The sequence below is a fragment of the Rhinolophus hipposideros genome (assembly GCF_964194185.1).
Source record: "Rhinolophus hipposideros genome assembly, chromosome: 3".
NCBI classification, from domain to species: domain Eukaryota; kingdom Metazoa; phylum Chordata; class Mammalia; order Chiroptera; family Rhinolophidae; genus Rhinolophus; species Rhinolophus hipposideros.
In genome coordinates, this window is record NC_138049.1 from 95500256 (window position 1) to 95516666 (window position 16411).

Sequence of the window (16411 nt, forward strand, 5' to 3'; positions counted from 1 at the left end):
CATGTAAGCTCATTAAATGTTCTCTGGCTAAAGAACACTGTGGGCACGGGTGTGTTTAGGTGTGTAAATGCATGTTGGTGTGTGTGCGCGTGTGTGTGCACGGCAGTCCACGGAAATGAAGTGAGTTGTTAGTCTCTAAGTGGGGGTGTGTATGTGGGTTTGTCTGGGAGCCTTGGTATCTAAACATAAGGCATTCAGAACCTGGGGCACCAGAGGAGGTTAAAGGTAGGTAGAAGTATCGTGAGTTTGTGGTAGTTGGGGGGCCTCTAACTTAGCCCCCCCTTAACTCCCAATTCCAATGCACTTCGGAAATCAAGACAGCCCGTTCCCACTCCTTGCCTGCCTCTCTCCCCAACTCCAAGGCTCCACCAGGCCAGAATGGAATGGGTACAAACCCCTGGAGTACCAACCCCCTTTCCCATCCTCTCCACTTGGAAGAAAGGTGGAACGTCCTGGGAACTTGTGCACTAAATGGACCTGGTGAGGTGGGTGAGGGTCAGATCACCATGTCCATCGGCTGCCTCCTTTTTAACAGCTGCAAAGCACTCTCCCCTCCACAATTGCATTGATCTTCCCACCTACACCCTGAGGAAAGCAGGGCAGGCTTGATCAGATCACTATCCGCATTTTCATGGACCCACAGAGACGCAACTGGCAGGAGGTCATAGGGCAGGTAAAGGGTGGAGCCAGGCTGGTGGCTCTGCTTGCCGACAGGGTTACTCCAAGCTCTTAATTGTGGGGGCGGGGTTGCTGGGCTGAGTTTCACCAAGGGCAGCTGCTCTCAAAGCCCTCACTGAGAGCAGCTGAGAGGGAAGAGAATGAGGCAGAAATTTGTTGGGGGGGGGGGGTAGATAGCAGGGAAGGGGGAAGCAATTCCTCCACTCCACAGGGTTGCCAGAGCCAGCTGTATCTCGGAATTTCTCTAGTCTGACACTGAGGCTTTTAGCTGGAAGTATGTAGATAGAGTGATGGAGGGTTTTATTTCTAGCTAACTGAAGGTTGTTATGTTACCATTAAGAAGTGTGTGCACGGTAAGGGTGGGGGAGTTATAAGTTACAAATTTTTTTCTTATTGTTACCTGGGAAGGTTTAATTTAGGGATCATAGGAAGGCAATGTGGTCTGACCGGGAGGAGAATGAAGATGGAGGCTAGCTCTGTTACTATGTAACCTGGGCCTCAGTCTTCCAGTCTGTAACAGATACTAATATCCTTGCTCTAGGCCTACAAACTTCAGAGGGATGGGCAAAAATGTATCTACAAATGAGGATAAAAGTAGTGTAGGACAAGAATGCATTTATCAAATACTTACTTAACTCTTATCCTGTGCCAGGCACTGTTCTAAAGGCTTTACAAATATCAACTCATTTATGCCCCATCACGAGATAACCCTAGGAGAACAGTGAGGTTCAGAGAGGGTATATAACTTGCCCAATGTCACACAGCCAGTCTGTGGTAGAACTGGATATGGACCTAGGCAGCCTGGCTGGAGTCTATGCTCTTAACCACTGCACTTTGCTCCCTGGGCCAAGAGAGGAGCCACTTCCACCAGGGAGCTGGGGGCTGCCAGCTACCACTCTGGAGAAATGCCACACCCTATTTTCTACTTTGGTTTCCCTGCCTCCTGCTTGTAGCTCCCAGACCCTACACTTGGGCCATGGGTTTGTAATTTTAGGTTCTGAGGCTAGTGTAGGGGACAGGCAACAGAGCCTGTGGTTAGGATGAGACAGATCTGGCTTCTGAACTGGGCAAATTATTTCATCATCCTGTGCCTCGGTTCCTTCATCTGTAAATGGGGATAATAATTCAGTTGTGTGGTTTGGAGGATTAAACAAGATGACTTATGTAATGCTCTTAATACAGTTCAAGGCACAATAATGGGTTCTAAAAAATTAGCTACTGTTATTAATGAAGTGTGGAATAAAAGGGGTTGGTTTAGTGGAGGAAAACTGGTAAAAATCAAAATAAAAGAAACTATAGAATTTAATATGATAGAGCCCCTCAGTCAGGATGGGCTTCTTGTTTAGATCTAATGGTTTACACTGCATTCCGGACTCTGCTACTCAGAGGCAGGGAATGTTCCCAAACTCTTCAATTATACCTGATCCATCCGCAGCTGGGAGGTGGGGGTACGGGAGGGTGAGGCTATGCCAGGATGGGTCAGAAGTTCAGAGAAGATAACCTGTTATTGATCAACTACCAGGCATGGTGCCTGTCTCTACCTGTGTTGTCTAGTTTGATCCCCATGATAAATCTTGAAAGGAAGTGATAGTAAACACACCTTTAATTGAAATTAAGGTTCAGACAGGTAAGGTAAGTCGTCAAGGTCACACAGCTTAAAGAATAGCAGAGCTGGAAGTGGAACCAAGGTCTACAAGACTGTTATATTTGGAGGGAACTTGTAGGATGTCCAAAAGAGGGTTCTTAGCTACCCACCACCTGCCTCTGCCTTGCCACATCCCCACCCACCCACCCGTGGACCAAGACTGAGTTGGGTGAGCCAACAGCAGGCCTCAGCATGTGCCACCTGGGGCATGCCAGAGCTTGGACCCTCTGGTGCCAGGGAGGACAGTCAAGCTGCCAGCACACCCCCGCTGGAAGCCTGTAGGCACTCCCACTCCCTTTTTCACATGTGCCTGAGAGGCAGCGCTGGGAGCCCCCTCCTCAGGAGGGACTGGGCACAGCCTCATTCTTCCTAGGGCGCTGCAGACCCAGGAGGAAGCTAGAGAGTTGTACCGGGTAGAGAACTCACCCGGGAAGTAGGGTGCAGAGCGGCCAGACCTCCGCCCAGGGGACCCACACCGCCCCAAGGGCAGCGCGCCCCTCTGACCTCTCCTCTCCACTTCCCAAGCTTCCTTCTCTTCTGGGGAACAAGACGCCAAAGCGTTGGGCCGTCTCCCCGAGGTGGTCAAGAAGGCCAGGAGGCACACACGCGCTCCCTGCCCCCAAAAGGGCCTTTGCCCCATTCCCGGTTCCCCGCGGAATCTCCCCCACCGTACCCTCCGACGCAGGCCCGGGCGGCTCATGAATGAACTGCACTGTGTGGGGCGCAAGAAGAGGACACGCTCCCGGGGCCAGTCCTCAGACCGGCTGGGGACAGCGGCCGGCCTCGTGCCCGCACCCACGAAACCTGCCCTTGCTCGAGCTCGACCCCCTGCCCCGCGCGGGCTTCGGCGCACTCGGCCCCGGGAGCAGGAGAAAATATAAAAGAGAACGAGGCCATCGGACTTGGCGACCCTGGAATTCAAAACTCGGAGGCGGGGGCGGCGGCGGCAGGTTCCCCGCGGCGGCGGAGGGCTGACGGGGCGCAGCTGGAACCCCGGAGGGGCGCGGAGGGGACGCGCAGCTGGAGCAGGCAGGGGGGAGAAGAGTGGCTCTGGGGGGCCGGGGGCGGGGGTCCCACCCCTCGGGATCTCCGGAGGGGTGGGGACAGGGGCCTGATGACTCACGTTTGGCTCGGGATGGTTCGGGATGGGGGCAGCGCGCGGCACCACTGGGTCCCGCGGGCCCGGGCACCTCTGGGTCCCGCAGGAGGTTGAAGGGAGGGGACGCGCAGCTGAGTCCGGGGGCTTTCTTGTGGACAGTGGTGGGATCCTCCAAGAAAAGCGATGAGGCTTGGGAAGGGTCGCGTACTCACCCCCAGGCGCAGACTCGGCTCCGGCTCGGAGCCCCGGGTTGGGGCGGGGCGGGGCTGGGGGAGGGGGAAAGGGACTCGCAGGGCTGCTCGAGCTCCGGGCTCCTGCGGCGGCCGCGGCAGTGTCGGGGGAGGGGGAGCAGGAGGGGGGGGCGGGGCCGAGCAGGTCCCACCCCCACGCCAGCACACGCACGGCGCTCGCGCACTCTCAGATCCGCGCGCGCCCAGCTGGGTGCGGCGCGCAGGCGCAGGAGGAGAGGCCGCGTGGGGCCGGGGGGAGGCGGTGCTTGGCCCGTGAGGCCCGCGGCGGGATGTTCCGGGGCGGCGGGAGAGGTATGGAGCGGGGGCGGGGGCGCCGGCTCCTAACTCTCCACTTCCCCTCCATTGCTCCCCTGCAGTGGGGGAGGCGCACTGCCAGGGTGGGTGGGAAAGGCCCGAGTGGAGGACAGGGGACCCTTTGGGGCAGTGGGAGCGGTCCCGACGTGGCGGAGGCCTCTGACCCGTCCTCCTCCCACTCCCGGGAGCGGCGGGGCTCCCGTGGCCCCCGCGCCCCCGCGCCCCGGCCGGGCTCACCTGCCTGCGGGGGGATGCGGGGCGGCCCCGACGGGGGCCCTGCGGTCAGGCCTCGGCCGCTCGCTCCGGCGCGGCTCCTCGAGTGTCCGCGTCTGGTGTCCTCCCCCCCTTCCAGCCTGGGTCTGGGGACGACGTTGTGACTTATTTGTCAGGTGCTTCTGGTGTGGAGAGTGAGTCTTGCTTTCACCGCCGTGCCGAGGAGTGGCCCCCCCGCCCCGCCCCCCGCTTCAGGGGGGTCCCCGGTTTCTTCTCCTCTCGCCCGAGGCTGCATCTGCCGGCGACGAAGCGTGGGAAGATGGGGTGGGGGTGGGGATGCGCGCGCACGTGCTGGGGACAGGAGGGGGTCACCCCCACACAGACGGTGAACTGCACCTCCATTCAAACTGAGCCCGCCTGGTTAGAAATCAGTTTAGGGGATCACAGCCATCCTTTATAAAACAAAGAAATGGAAGGTGGTAAGAGTGCACGATCCTTTGCACGGGTAAGCGTTAAGGCTTGGCGCTCGCTTCAGGTATATTCACGCGCGTGTGTTACGAGATGTGAGACGACGTGTTTCTGTGTCACAGAAAAGTTTGAAACATTGGTCCCCCGGATCCTCCTGCTGGCCCTCTTTCCTTCCTGAGTCTGAGTTTTCACTCTGTTAAAACTGTCCACGAGGATGCAGTTAGCACACCAGGAATAGACAGTCAAGAACACGGGGGGTCCCTTTCTTCAGGGAGGACACTGCCCAAGAAGGAAGACGGTTCACTCTTCACTCTTTGGAAACGTGCAATTGAAGAAAAGGGTCTCGCTGGGGTAGGAAGGAGGTTGGCGTACCTGGGAAGGACTGTCTGGTAGCCTGCCTGGTGGGAAGCAGGTGTCTTTGTGGCTTTGGATTCTGGCAGTTGTTTTTGGTAGGAGCCAGCAATTTAGATGGAAAAGGATTTGCTCTATTTGTTCTTTGTCTTGGGTGGAATTGCCCATTTTCCGCTTTTACCTTCTTGGATGTATATTTCTTATGGAGCTTTTTACATATTGAGTTGAAGGCATTTCTTATGAATTATTTTTAATTAATACAGTTATGAATCTGACCCTGTGGTGGATTCCTGACCTATTTTTGCCTGTGCATAATTAGGGTCACCACATGTTAACAGACAGAGAAGAGGAAACATTTCGGAAAGGCTGAAATGAGCACAGAATTAAGTATACTGTGGGATCCATGAAGGAACAGTGGCCAGAAAGATGTATTATTGCCCCTGAATATGAATGTTAAAACTTTCCCTGGAGTCCATATTTCAGGAGGTGTACTCTGTTGGGTAGTGAACGTGATTTAGACTCGTCCTCAGCTTCTAGAATCTTAGATGATGCAAGAGTCCTTAAAGCCTACCTTGTCCCACTGCTCTCATGGTGGATTATAACATCTGGACCCACAGCAGATGGATTTTCCTATTGTTTAGTTTTTATGACTATGTGGGGGCTTTGGAGGGTCTCAGAAATCAGGTTGTGATTTAGCCTTCTTTTTTGAAGGCTGATGGTTTGTTTTGGGTTGTAGCTCACACTGATTTTACATGTGTATTAATAATGACAACCAGCACTTAAGGAGGCTTGTGATTCAGATCTCAGAAATGTTGCTCTGGGTCAGGTAATATGCTCTCTTATTCAGAAAGGTACTCGATTGCTGATTATTTACTAGGGAAACAACTCAGAGTTGGAAAGTCTCCATGTCAAAACTTAAAAAAATCATCTGTGCCTTTACAAAAGAGAGGGAGCACTTTTCCATGTCTACTTTAAGCTGAAAAACACTTTTAGGACTGATTGGTCTTAAAGAGACTCTCAGAGAGCTGCCCTGAGAATCAGGGAGTGAGGCTGTTGTCCCCGGTCAGGATTTGGAAACTCAGGGCTTACCCTGCAGATCTGGTCCCTACTGGTTAATTCAGAAAGGGATTCCCCACTTTGATCCTTACAGGAGTGAAGCTAAAAGCACGTTCATGTCCGTGCCTCTTTGCTCTTCCCAATTACCCCTGCGTGGAAGGGCCATTGGGGCCTGCAGAAGTTGATTCCAAGACTTAGCAGGAGAAGAGGGGAGCGTGGGGTGGAGGAGGTGGGGTGGAGGAGACACGCTCTCCATAAGTAGCATTTCATGTTTGAGTCCAGGGACCCCCCCTAAGCCCTTCCTTTCCTCTGCTGCCTTTCTGCCCACCTGACAGTCCTCCAGAAGGCTGGCTCCTTGCCACTAGAGGTGGTACTAGGAAGGAAATGTGAACACGATTAAATAGAAACCAACTTTGCGTTGGGCAGTTTCTCTGAGTTGAACCATACCGATTATTGCAAACAGTTCTGGACTATAGGTGTTTGCACACTTGTGAAGTGGGGATGGAGAGGGAGCAAAGCCAGAATAGGTAAAATGTACACATTGGAAAACCAGCTTGAATAATTGAGAATTGTCAGATGCGTTTAAGAACCACTGCTTTAAATACTTCCGTAACAAGGTGGGGCGTGGGGTGAATAAATAAACAAATATAGGGCAAAAGCCCTGGGAACTTTTTTCTTTTGTGAATCACATTCACCAAATGGGTCCTGAAAGGCAGCCATGGCAGAAACAGCCCATTGTGCTTCTGAGGGATACTTGGCTTCTTGATAGTGACACTGGGAGGACTCACCTGGGCAGGTGGTTCAGATCAGCTTCAGCTTTTATCCTAGGTCGTGGTGGGTGTAGTGCCGGTATTTACTGAAAAGACGACTTTTAATTCCTGAGTCTTTAAAGATTATGTGAGAGGCTCCATAGAGAGGAAAGAATACTTGCCTTGCGTGGGGTGTACCCCCCCCCCAAAGTTTATTAGTGATTAAAGCAGAATCTTACCTGCACAGGATGTAATAGAAACAGCCTGCTAACCTTGGACAAGTCAACAAGTAGTGTATCATTTAAGACTTCATTTCTTGTCTGCAAAATGATACTTACTGTATGGAGCCCCCAGAAGGGATCTGTAATGCTTAGCTGATTGAACCCCTTGCAGACTGTTGCTCTTTGTCATTTGTCTTTGTGTTTCCATTGGGTGCTCAGGAATGAAATCATCCAAGAAAATGGTCTCTGTGAAAATACTTTGAGAATTTGTAACATGTTATACTTGTGTGAGGTTAAAAACAAATTCCTGAAAGAGGATCCCTTGTATAACAAAACAGTAATGAGTTTTTAAGTAACACTACGAATACTTATTGGTCAAGAATGATTGGGGTGAAACCTGTAGGAGATGGCAGGGTAGCACAGGGTCCGGGGATTTCCTTGTCTTGGTTCCTTGAAGCTGCTAGGCCTCTGCTTTTTCCTGCTTTAACTAGGAAAGATGGGTAGGTCCTCACGCTTGTGGCTGGGCATTGCATTTAATTTCCCGTAGTGTTACTTTCCCCTATTGTTACTAACAGAATTTCCTTTAAGCACTCCTTTGCGACTGTGGAACTTTTCATTTCTTTTGTCTCTTTTTTATATTAGCACATTCCTCCTGAAAGGCATTTGAAATGTATGTAAGGTGCCAGCACCTAAGGGTGGAAATTGTTCGTGTGGAAACAATGTGCAATTCTGTCTATGTCAGTGATAGTAAATATATTTATTTCTATGATCCTCAAAGCTCCCGGAACGGTATGACTTTCCAGCTTTCCACAAAGCATCAGAGCTGTAGGCTCTTTCTATTTGTTTTTCAGCTCAGTCTCCGTGTATTAAAATTAGCTTAAAAATGAGCTCTCAGTGTGTAGGAGGTTCCCTCAAGTCTCTGGGAACCTGGGAGAAGCGCCCAAGAACCCCTCCCCCTCCAACATGGAGCCTCTCTGGAGCTGGAGGCTGAATTGCAATTCATTTTATTCATTTAACAGCTACTCGCTGAGCTGCATTTGTGTGCCAGGGACTGCTCTGCGTCCTGAGCATGCAGGCAGGCACGGCCCCTGCCTTCGTGCAGCAGCCTTCCAATGGGACCTATGAGGTGATGCCAAGTGAAAAACTCACCTTGTGTGCACGTGAAAGGTATAGTTCACCCTGGGCTCCACAACTGACCGGGGATCTTCAGGTTAAACCAGGATGGAAAATGAGCATGGCTCTTGGCTTGTATGAAGTCGTTTCCCTCCCTTCCTTCCTCCCCCCTCCCCCCCCAGGTTGTGATTCATACTCTAAACTTGGAGGGCAACACTCAGTGCTGACCAGGAAGTGGCATTGAAAACCATCTCTGGCACTGGAATCTTCGGAACACCTGGCCTGTGAGTGAGAGTGTTGTTATAGAGGAGGAAATATCATTGGGGTCACTTTCCATGCAAACACGAGAATCAGTGTGGAAACAAAACATTATATGTATACAGACTACATCCGAAGTGAATCAGACTCTGTGTCTACAGGGTGGATTTATGCTAGGAAATAACATCAAGGCCAATCAAAGTTGCTTTGAAGGAAATTGCTGCCTCCATTACTCTTCCCTGATTCAAGCCAGTTATTTGGTGGTTGGGTGAGGTGTTTCTCCGCTGTGGGCAGTGTAGGCACGAGGCCTGGGGAATGATTCCAGGGGCCTGGAAACAGCCTGGGCTAATCCTTCCACGACCAGCACATGGTTCTCCCAAAGCATGTTTGTGTGTGATGCCCTGGTTCCGGAGAGATAAGAGCTTTGCAGTATGTGTGGAGCCGTACGTGGGGGCTGTCCTTCCGGTGGCTCCCTCATTCGTTTTATTCAACAAGTGTTTATTGTGCTGGGGCCTATGGCTGGGGTAGGAGTGGAGGGGACCACGGGTGTTTTGTGTTTGGGGTATTTTTGAGGAATAAGGAATATATATATATATATATATATATATATATATATATATACACAATAAGTGAATATATTTGTTTTGTGTGTGTGCATGTGCGTGCGTGCTTTCAAGTTCATAGGAAGGCTTACTGTTACGCATTTGATGTCTTACGTCCTTTGGGTCTGGAGATCCACCAAGAGCTAGTGAGAAGTCTTTGAATCTGCCCCTTTCTTGTGAAAATGGAAGTGTTCCTTGGAGACAGGAACGTGTGACTCTTGCGTCTGAGGGCGGTACAAGTAGCCCTCATGAGCTGAGTCTGGGATTCCTGAGTTCCTGCAGTGAGTTCAGAGGCCAGGTTATCTAGATTTCTGTGGTTTCTGCGTTTGGGACAGTGAGTAGCAAGAACTAGCTGGTGGAGGGAGATCATCAATCAGCCTTGTCTCAGAAAAGGTACGTCAATTTTTGAATTTGGGTAGTGACAGTGGGAGCAATGAGCGTTCCTTTGGCACGGGATGCCCAGATGTCCTCATTACAGGAGAGGTACCAACCGAAGCTGCGGTTTTACACAGCCTTCCACGGGGTCCGTGTCAGCCGGGGAGAGGTGGGTGTCGGTTGGGGGCGCGGCTTGTGAGCGAGGTGTGAGAGGAGGCCCGGGTTTGTTTGCGTTTTTTTGCATGGAGGGCCCTGCAGAGTTTGGGGAGGTGCCTTGCACGGTGGGGTTTGTTATATCTCAGTCAGGAAAGTTCTGGGAAGCCCCCAGGCGTGGCTGCAGTTCTTGGAGGAACATAAGTGTTATTGAGGCCGCAGTGCTGTGTGGAGAGGCAGGGTGTCACCTTCTCAGGAGAGGACATGTGGGCGGTGCTGGGCTAATCTTGAGGGTTCTGTGGAGTTGCTGAGGAGCCTCTTCTCTCCTGGGGAACGAGAGCAAGGGCCCACCCACATCAGGTGGGAAAGCTTGCTTGGGATTGGAGGTCACTGCAGCCTAGACCAGAAGGAGTGCTTTTCGGAGTTATGGTTTTTTGTTGTTGTTAAAGCCAATTTTCAGTTACTTCTCAGAGTATGGAGCTCTTCTTACCCACCTACACTACAGATCGTCTTCAAAACTTAAATTGGATTAAAGTGAATATTTTCCACCTGGTGTTTGCGTACATTTCAGTTGGCTCAGCAAGCATGGAGTTGGGTATGAGTAAAATGTGCACGCACTATCGGCATTCTTGGTGGAGCAAGGATGATTTAACAGTTGGGAAAATATTAATATTTAAATTAAAGTTACCATGTTAACTGTTGCCTAAGGCTAGGAGCATGGGTTCAGGAAGCCGACTACCTACCGAGGTTCAAACTGCAGCTTTGTCCCCCCCAGCTGTGTGACCTTGGGGACGTTGTCTAACTTCTGGGCCTCATTTCCTCATGAATAACAAGGGGCTAATAATAATGCCCGGTTCATAGAGTTTTTGTGAGGCTTAAAGGAGAGGATAATGTAAAAGGACTTAGTCGAGTGCCTGACCCAGTAAAACTACTCAATATATTTTCAGAAAGGAAATAGAAGACCAGGTGACCCTTCCAGCTTCTGCTTACCCTGAGCTCCCTCATGTGAAGTGAGTTTTGTGTTGCAGAGTGAGGTTGTAGAGTGTGGGGAAAGCCTGGGACAGAAGCTGGCTTTACTGCTTCTGCTTCTCCCCGTGGCCAGTGGTGGGGCTTTATAGGAAGTCACTTCATTTCTCTGTACCTCAGTTTCCTAATCTGTGAAATGAGTTGTGACTAGATGACATCGGCGATGAAGACAGCTAATGGGTATTGATGCGAGGCACTGTGCTCTGTGGTTGGAGCGGCTTCTCTCCTGAACACCTTGTGAGAACGTGTTGTGGATGGGAAGCCCCACGTTATAGACGTGAAAACCTGCGCTCATAGTTCCTCGTCTAGGGTTACCTAGCTATAAAGGGAAAGCTGGCCTCATCTAATAATCTTAGGTTCTGTGTATCAGATGTTAGTCGTTCTATAGGTTAGCTGCCTTCTTTTGCATTTAATTTTCTGATCATAATTACATTTTGCCCGATGCTTCCTGTGTTGTCATAAGGAAAACACTGGAGAGTAACCTTGTGATTTGAGGCTAAATTATGATAGTACATAAACATTTCTGAAGTGTCGAGATATTCCTTTGGAAGTAAATAGTGGGTTTCCCCCCACCCTTATTAAACAGAAACTTATCTGAGGTGCTTTGAACTTACGCAAGTCAAAGCTGTGTGTAAATACTACAATGGTAGAGGCCTTTCTCAGCAGAGCTCTTGAATGAGGCCCTTTGCAGCCAGACATTTGGCTGGAAGAACAGCATTTTTTGCAGCTGGAAATACCAGGTGGCTGTCGGTTTTTCTTAAACCCACCCCGACCTGATTCCCAGGTGTTGCGTGAAACGGAGGGTTGCCGTATTTGTTGGTGCTGGGGAGCCCCGGCGTTGAGGTACTGCAAGCCGGAGTCATCTGTGTTGGGCTTGTGTTTGCTCTTTCTCTCCACTGTGTTCTCCCAAACCCTGCTTTTAGCTCTAGTCTGGGGTCGGTCGTGTTCCTGGGGTGTAATGCGGTTTGGGAGACGGACTCACATGGAGGCCTTGGTCAGTGGCTTGGCAAGGCCTCCTCTGGCTCCGCTTTGCTAGCCTGGATCTGTGCATGTGTTCCGGCTTTTACCTGGAGGAAAGGTGCTCTGGTGACAGACAACCTGAGAAGTAGCTCAGAGAATCTGCTTTCTTTCAGGGAGTAAACGTTCTGGTTTTAGGAGGCCACGAGTGTCAACCAGGGCAATACAGTGTGCAGGCTGTCCTCTTGGAGAGCTTGGAAGGGGGTCACTGGCCGTGTACGTACCAGAGGACGCATGTTTCCTCCTGCCTATGGTAGTGAAGAGATGATGCAGGCAATCTCTGTGCTGTTGCAGTCCTCAGAGCGAGAACTCGTGTGGGTCATTCCAGCTCCCTGACCCCAGTTCGAATATGAATCAGCAGAATTGAGCTAGAGTTCCAGCTAATCACCTGCGTATCTTTTAACCACTAAGATTTATATTTAGTGACTAATGATCTGGTGCGAGAAGTGCCATCTCCCATGCAAGTCCCTGACAGTCTTTTATTAAAACAAAACAAAACACTGGCTCTGAATAAGGGCACAGACTTAGAAATAAATCCTTTCCCCCTCTTTTTTCCTGCAGGATTTGCCCTCGTGGGATCCATGGCTTCCTTTACTGGGCTCTGGAGCCCTTTCCCCCATGTAAGCAGAGCACTCAGCCAGCGCTGTTTCAGGTAACTTTTCCCATGAAGTCCTTAAGCTGTCTTTGAGTCTTAAACTTCCCATCATGGCTGGATATTATGGTGATTAGAACAGCAGTGGAAACCCAAGGACGTGGGCCTGGGGTCAGGGAGGCTAAAGGAATCAGATGGAGCTGTGTCGTAACGTTGTCCGGTTAGGTGAGGGCATAGGTTAGGAGGTGACATTGCTGCTAAGAGGTGGGACAGGAGGGGCAAATGGTAGAAGATGAAACTTTGCAGGCCTTGCCAGACTTGTAGTGAATCTGACATCTCTCGACCCCCAGTGCATTAAAACCTTCTCTTTTAAGAAGGGAATCATTTTTTAAAAAAAATTACGTGCTTCTTATTAAAAACTCCAGCATAAGAGAAGTGTGACAAGCTCCTCTCCTCTTAGATGCTAAGCCAGGGGGAGAGCATGGGTTGCATTCCTGTTGGCAAACATGCCTTTCGGCCCCATTCGTACACTGATTTCACAAGCATTTGCTGAGCACTGTGCCTGGGATTGGTCATAGAGAGAAGAATAAGAATTGCTTCCTGCCCTGAAAGAGTTCTCACAGTTGGCCACGGGGGCAAACTTGGAAACAAATAACTTTAAGAAAATGTGACAAGTATAATAATAGAGGTTTGTATGGTGCCATGGAAGGCCTGAGACCAGAGCTGCTAATGGAGGAGAAGGAGGAGGAAAGGGAAGTGGAGGCAGCCTTCCCAGAAGAGAAGAGGGAGGAGGCCCTGTGCAGGCCTCCGGGGAGGGCTGAGCGCATGGTGTGCTTGGAGAGCTCTAGGGGTTCCCGGCCAGGGGCAGGGTGGGTGTGTAAGTGGTCGGGCCTCAGAAGGCAGGTACGTACATTGTGGCCGGGTTGTTGACAGAGTAGACCGTGGGGAACCACTGGACAGTGCTAACCAGGGCGTAGCCTCGGTTTTATATTCTAAAAAGCGCTCTGGGTTGGTAGAGTGAGGTGCACTGGCCATCAGGGAAGACACCAATGTAACCATCTCGGTATAGGAGAGTGAAGTGCCGAATTCAGAAGTGTTGATGGGGTGGAGGGAGAGGACAGAGGTGCTTAGGCGGGGTATCAGGAGGACCTGGTAGCAGTTGATGTTGATGGAGAGAAATGTGTATGGCTTGGGAGCTGGAATTTCGGGAGAAGCCATCATCTCGATAGGAAATGCAGCCGCGGGGGAGGATTACAAGAGGAGGCAATGAGCTCAGCGTGGGACATCCAGTGTTTGCTGTATTTTTAGGACACGTCGAGAGTTTAGCGTGGAAATACAGGACTAGGATACAGGAGAGAAGTGGGACTAGAGATGGAATTTACTAGTTGGAAGCAATGGGAATAGATAAGATTGCCCCGAGTAGAGGTGTGGAATGAGAGGAGGGGACCTGGGATTGCCCTGGAGAACACCAGCACTTAAGGTGCTCGCATAAAGAAAAGCGAAATCCCACTGTCAGCAGATTGCTAAAGAATAGTTTATCTGCCTTTAATAGGACTCTTTAAAAAAAATTTCTTTCTAATGGGGAAAAATGCATTAAAACAAAAGATTGTTACTTTGACTTATTTCTAGTTCTGCTTTGTTGTGTCAAGGGACTCCCTTAAGCAAACCTACTCACTCATCTCTTCTGGTTCCCAGCAACATGTATGACGTGTGATCAAACACTACAGTGAATGTTTAAATAAAAGAAATTTATTGGGCCTGCTGGGTGGCTCAGGTGGCTGGAGCCCCGTGCTCCTAACGCCAAGGTCGCTGGTTCAATTCCCACATGGGCCAGTGGGCTGCGGCCTCTACAGCTAAGACTGAACAACGGCTCTCCCTGGAGCTGGGCTGCTGTGGGCTTCTCAGTGCTGCCACAGGCTGCTGAGCTGCTATGGGCTACCTTGTGCCGCCATGAGCAGCCAATGGCCAGCGTGAGTGGCCGGCAGCCAGTGAGCTGCTGTGAGTGGCCTACCAATGACTGGCAACCAACTGCCTCAGCCGGGGGGAGCGCAAGGCTCATGATACCAGCACGGGCCAGGGAGCTGTGTCCTACACAACTAGACTGAGAAACAACGGCTTGAACCGGAGTGAAGGCGGGCAGGCAGAAGAAGTGGGGGGAGAAATTTATTACAGTAAAAGACACACTACCATTAATCCCCCTCAGAAGACTCCCCCTCTCTTTGAACACACTTATCCCATCATTCTTGCCACTTTCTGGAGCAGTTCTGGAAGTCCTCTTTCATGAGCGTCTTTAGTTGCGCTGTCATGGCTGCCTCGATGTCCCAAATCGATTCAAAACGTTTACCTTTCACGGTCATTTTGACTTTGGGAAGAGCCAGAAGTCGCTCTGTGCCAGATCCGGTGAATAACGTGGATGAGGACACACCGTAATGTTTTCATTTGACAGAATTGCCGTATCAGAAGCGATGTGTGACACGGAGCATTTCTGTTGTGATCACAAACTACGGTGCATGCTGTTGCCGAGTGCCATCCAACGGAAACGCCGGGATCTTCAATATGGGAAGTGGTGCATTGAACCTTAGTAACAATGTGTGACAAGTTTCAACTTGTTCAGGGCAGTCAGTTGGGTGTGAGCTACGGTTGAGAGAAGGTGTGTTTTAAAGTGTGCCCTAAATCAGCCTCCATCGTGACAACACTGTGTCATACATCGCCTCTGGCATGGCAATTTCTGTCAAATAAAAATATTACACCGTATTGTTTGATCACACCTCATAGATGAGAAACTTTGGGAATCTGCGTGTTCTGGGAGAGCAGGTTTTGCAGGGTAGGCGGTGGGTGAGGCCTGACCCATACGGTATTCTCTTAGTCCTCAGAGTCCTTTTGGAAACCAAAGGCTTTAACTGAAGGGTGCCATGAAGTTTGTTGTAACAAAATCGTGTTCTCTTTAAAACCCATCCAAACCCAGTCTTGACCTGGCGGCAGAAGCTTTTGGCTATAGGGAAACTGGGGTACAGAGAAGTCCTCCTAAGCACCTGACTTTGTCAGGGCCCTGGGTTGTGCTCTGTTCAGCATGTTGTTGCTCTCGGGTGGTCTTTCCCAAACCTGGCCCTCTGAGAGGCCTCTGCACCCTGACCGGGAGAGATCCAGATCTCAAACTTTATTCTCTCCCACCAGCACCGCCGGGAGCCTCAGTGCCATTCAGAAGATGACGCGGGTGCGTGTGGTGGACAACAGTGCCCTGGGGAACACCCCGTATCATCGGCCTCCTCGTTGTATCCACGTCTATAACAAGAACGGGGTGGGCAAGGTGGGCGACCGGATACTGCTGGCCATCAAGGGACAGAAGAAGAAGGCACTCATTGTGGGACATCGAATGCCTGGTCCCCGGATGACCCCCAGGTTCGACTCCAACAATGTGGTCCTCATTGAGGACAATGGGAACCCTGTGGGGACCCGAATTAAGACACCCATCCCCTCCAGCCTACGCCAGAGGGAAGGCGAGTTTTCCAAGGTGCTGGCCATTGCTCAGAACTTTGTGTGAGCAGAGCCCAGGCTGCTGGCTGCAGTGGGGCTCACGAATGGAGCAGTTCTGAGAAGTGCGCCTTTGCTGAAGGGAAGCTGGGGGCCCCGTGGCTGGGAAACAGTGTGTCCTGTGAGAAATAAACATTTTCACGTATGTTTTCTTCCTGAGCTTTCCAGAATGTGGTTGTGAGGTCATTGGCACTGAAGCAGTTAGAAATGGCTATGTGTCGTCACACAAGATGGCAGGCTTTGCATGGAGTAGCCTCTGAGCTCCTCCAGGAGTGTTAGGCTCTGGAAAATGGAGGTACAGACCAAATGCCTGTTTGTAAATGTACAGTGCAATCTGTCACTTCTAACCAGGAAAACTCCCCACACACACACACATCCAAAGTATCCCCTCCCTGTGTCAGAGGGCTTGAGATATTAAATGGTTATGAAGATTACTGGGTTTGCATGACTAAGAGCACAGTATCTTGTTTAATGGAACGTTGCCTTTAGGCTCTGACAGCACCTAGGCAGTAATCCTTTCTCTACTGTGGAGGACCCTCTGCAGGGGACCAAAGCCTTCCTCTGTGCCCAGAGCACAAAGCTGCCGCCCTTGACTGCTGGGGAAATGAACTAGCCCTTGAGTTTTGCAGATGACCTCATCTTGGGCCTGTGCAGGGGATTCAGTGCCAGTCTTATCTTCCATTTATGTGTTGGTGTCCTTAGGGAGTTTGGGGTCTCCC

General features: G+C 50.8%; 2 protein-coding genes across 16 annotated transcripts in view; one reads left to right on the top strand and one right to left on the bottom strand.

The window, feature by feature from the left end:
• Nucleotides 1-4369, bottom strand: part of TMEM63B (transmembrane protein 63B) — a 24741-nt gene extending 20372 nt beyond the window's left edge. For 2 of the 10 annotated variants that reach the window (XM_081032605.1, XM_081032611.1), the window contains exon 1: nucleotides 4205-4344. The gene's annotated coding sequence lies outside the window, so the exon portion shown is untranslated. Of the gene's footprint in view, nucleotides 1-3446; nucleotides 3852-4204 lie in introns of those variants that run through there. The other 8 variants (XM_081032602.1, XM_081032607.1, XM_081032606.1 and 5 more) reach the window with 5 other exon arrangements.
• On the top strand, nucleotides 3081-15851 carry MRPL14 (mitochondrial ribosomal protein L14). 6 transcript variants are annotated; one of them, XM_081032712.1, is made up of 5 exons: nucleotides 3081-3352; nucleotides 8045-8192; nucleotides 8321-8422; nucleotides 12131-12221; nucleotides 15336-15851. In XM_081032712.1, the coding sequence occupies exons 4-5, from the start codon at nucleotides 12151-12153 to the stop codon at nucleotides 15700-15702; spliced, it is 438 nt and encodes a 145-aa protein (XP_080888838.1). In that variant the 5' UTR covers nucleotides 3081-3352; nucleotides 8045-8192; nucleotides 8321-8422; nucleotides 12131-12150; the 3' UTR covers nucleotides 15703-15851. The 6 variants fall into 6 exon arrangements, with proteins under 6 accessions (XP_080888838.1, XP_080888839.1, XP_080888835.1 ...); XM_081032713.1 differs by having other exon boundaries at nucleotides 3081-3273; XM_081032710.1 differs by lacking the exon at nucleotides 3081-3352 and adding an exon at nucleotides 3898-3964.
• Nucleotides 15852-16411: the final 560 nt, after the last annotated feature.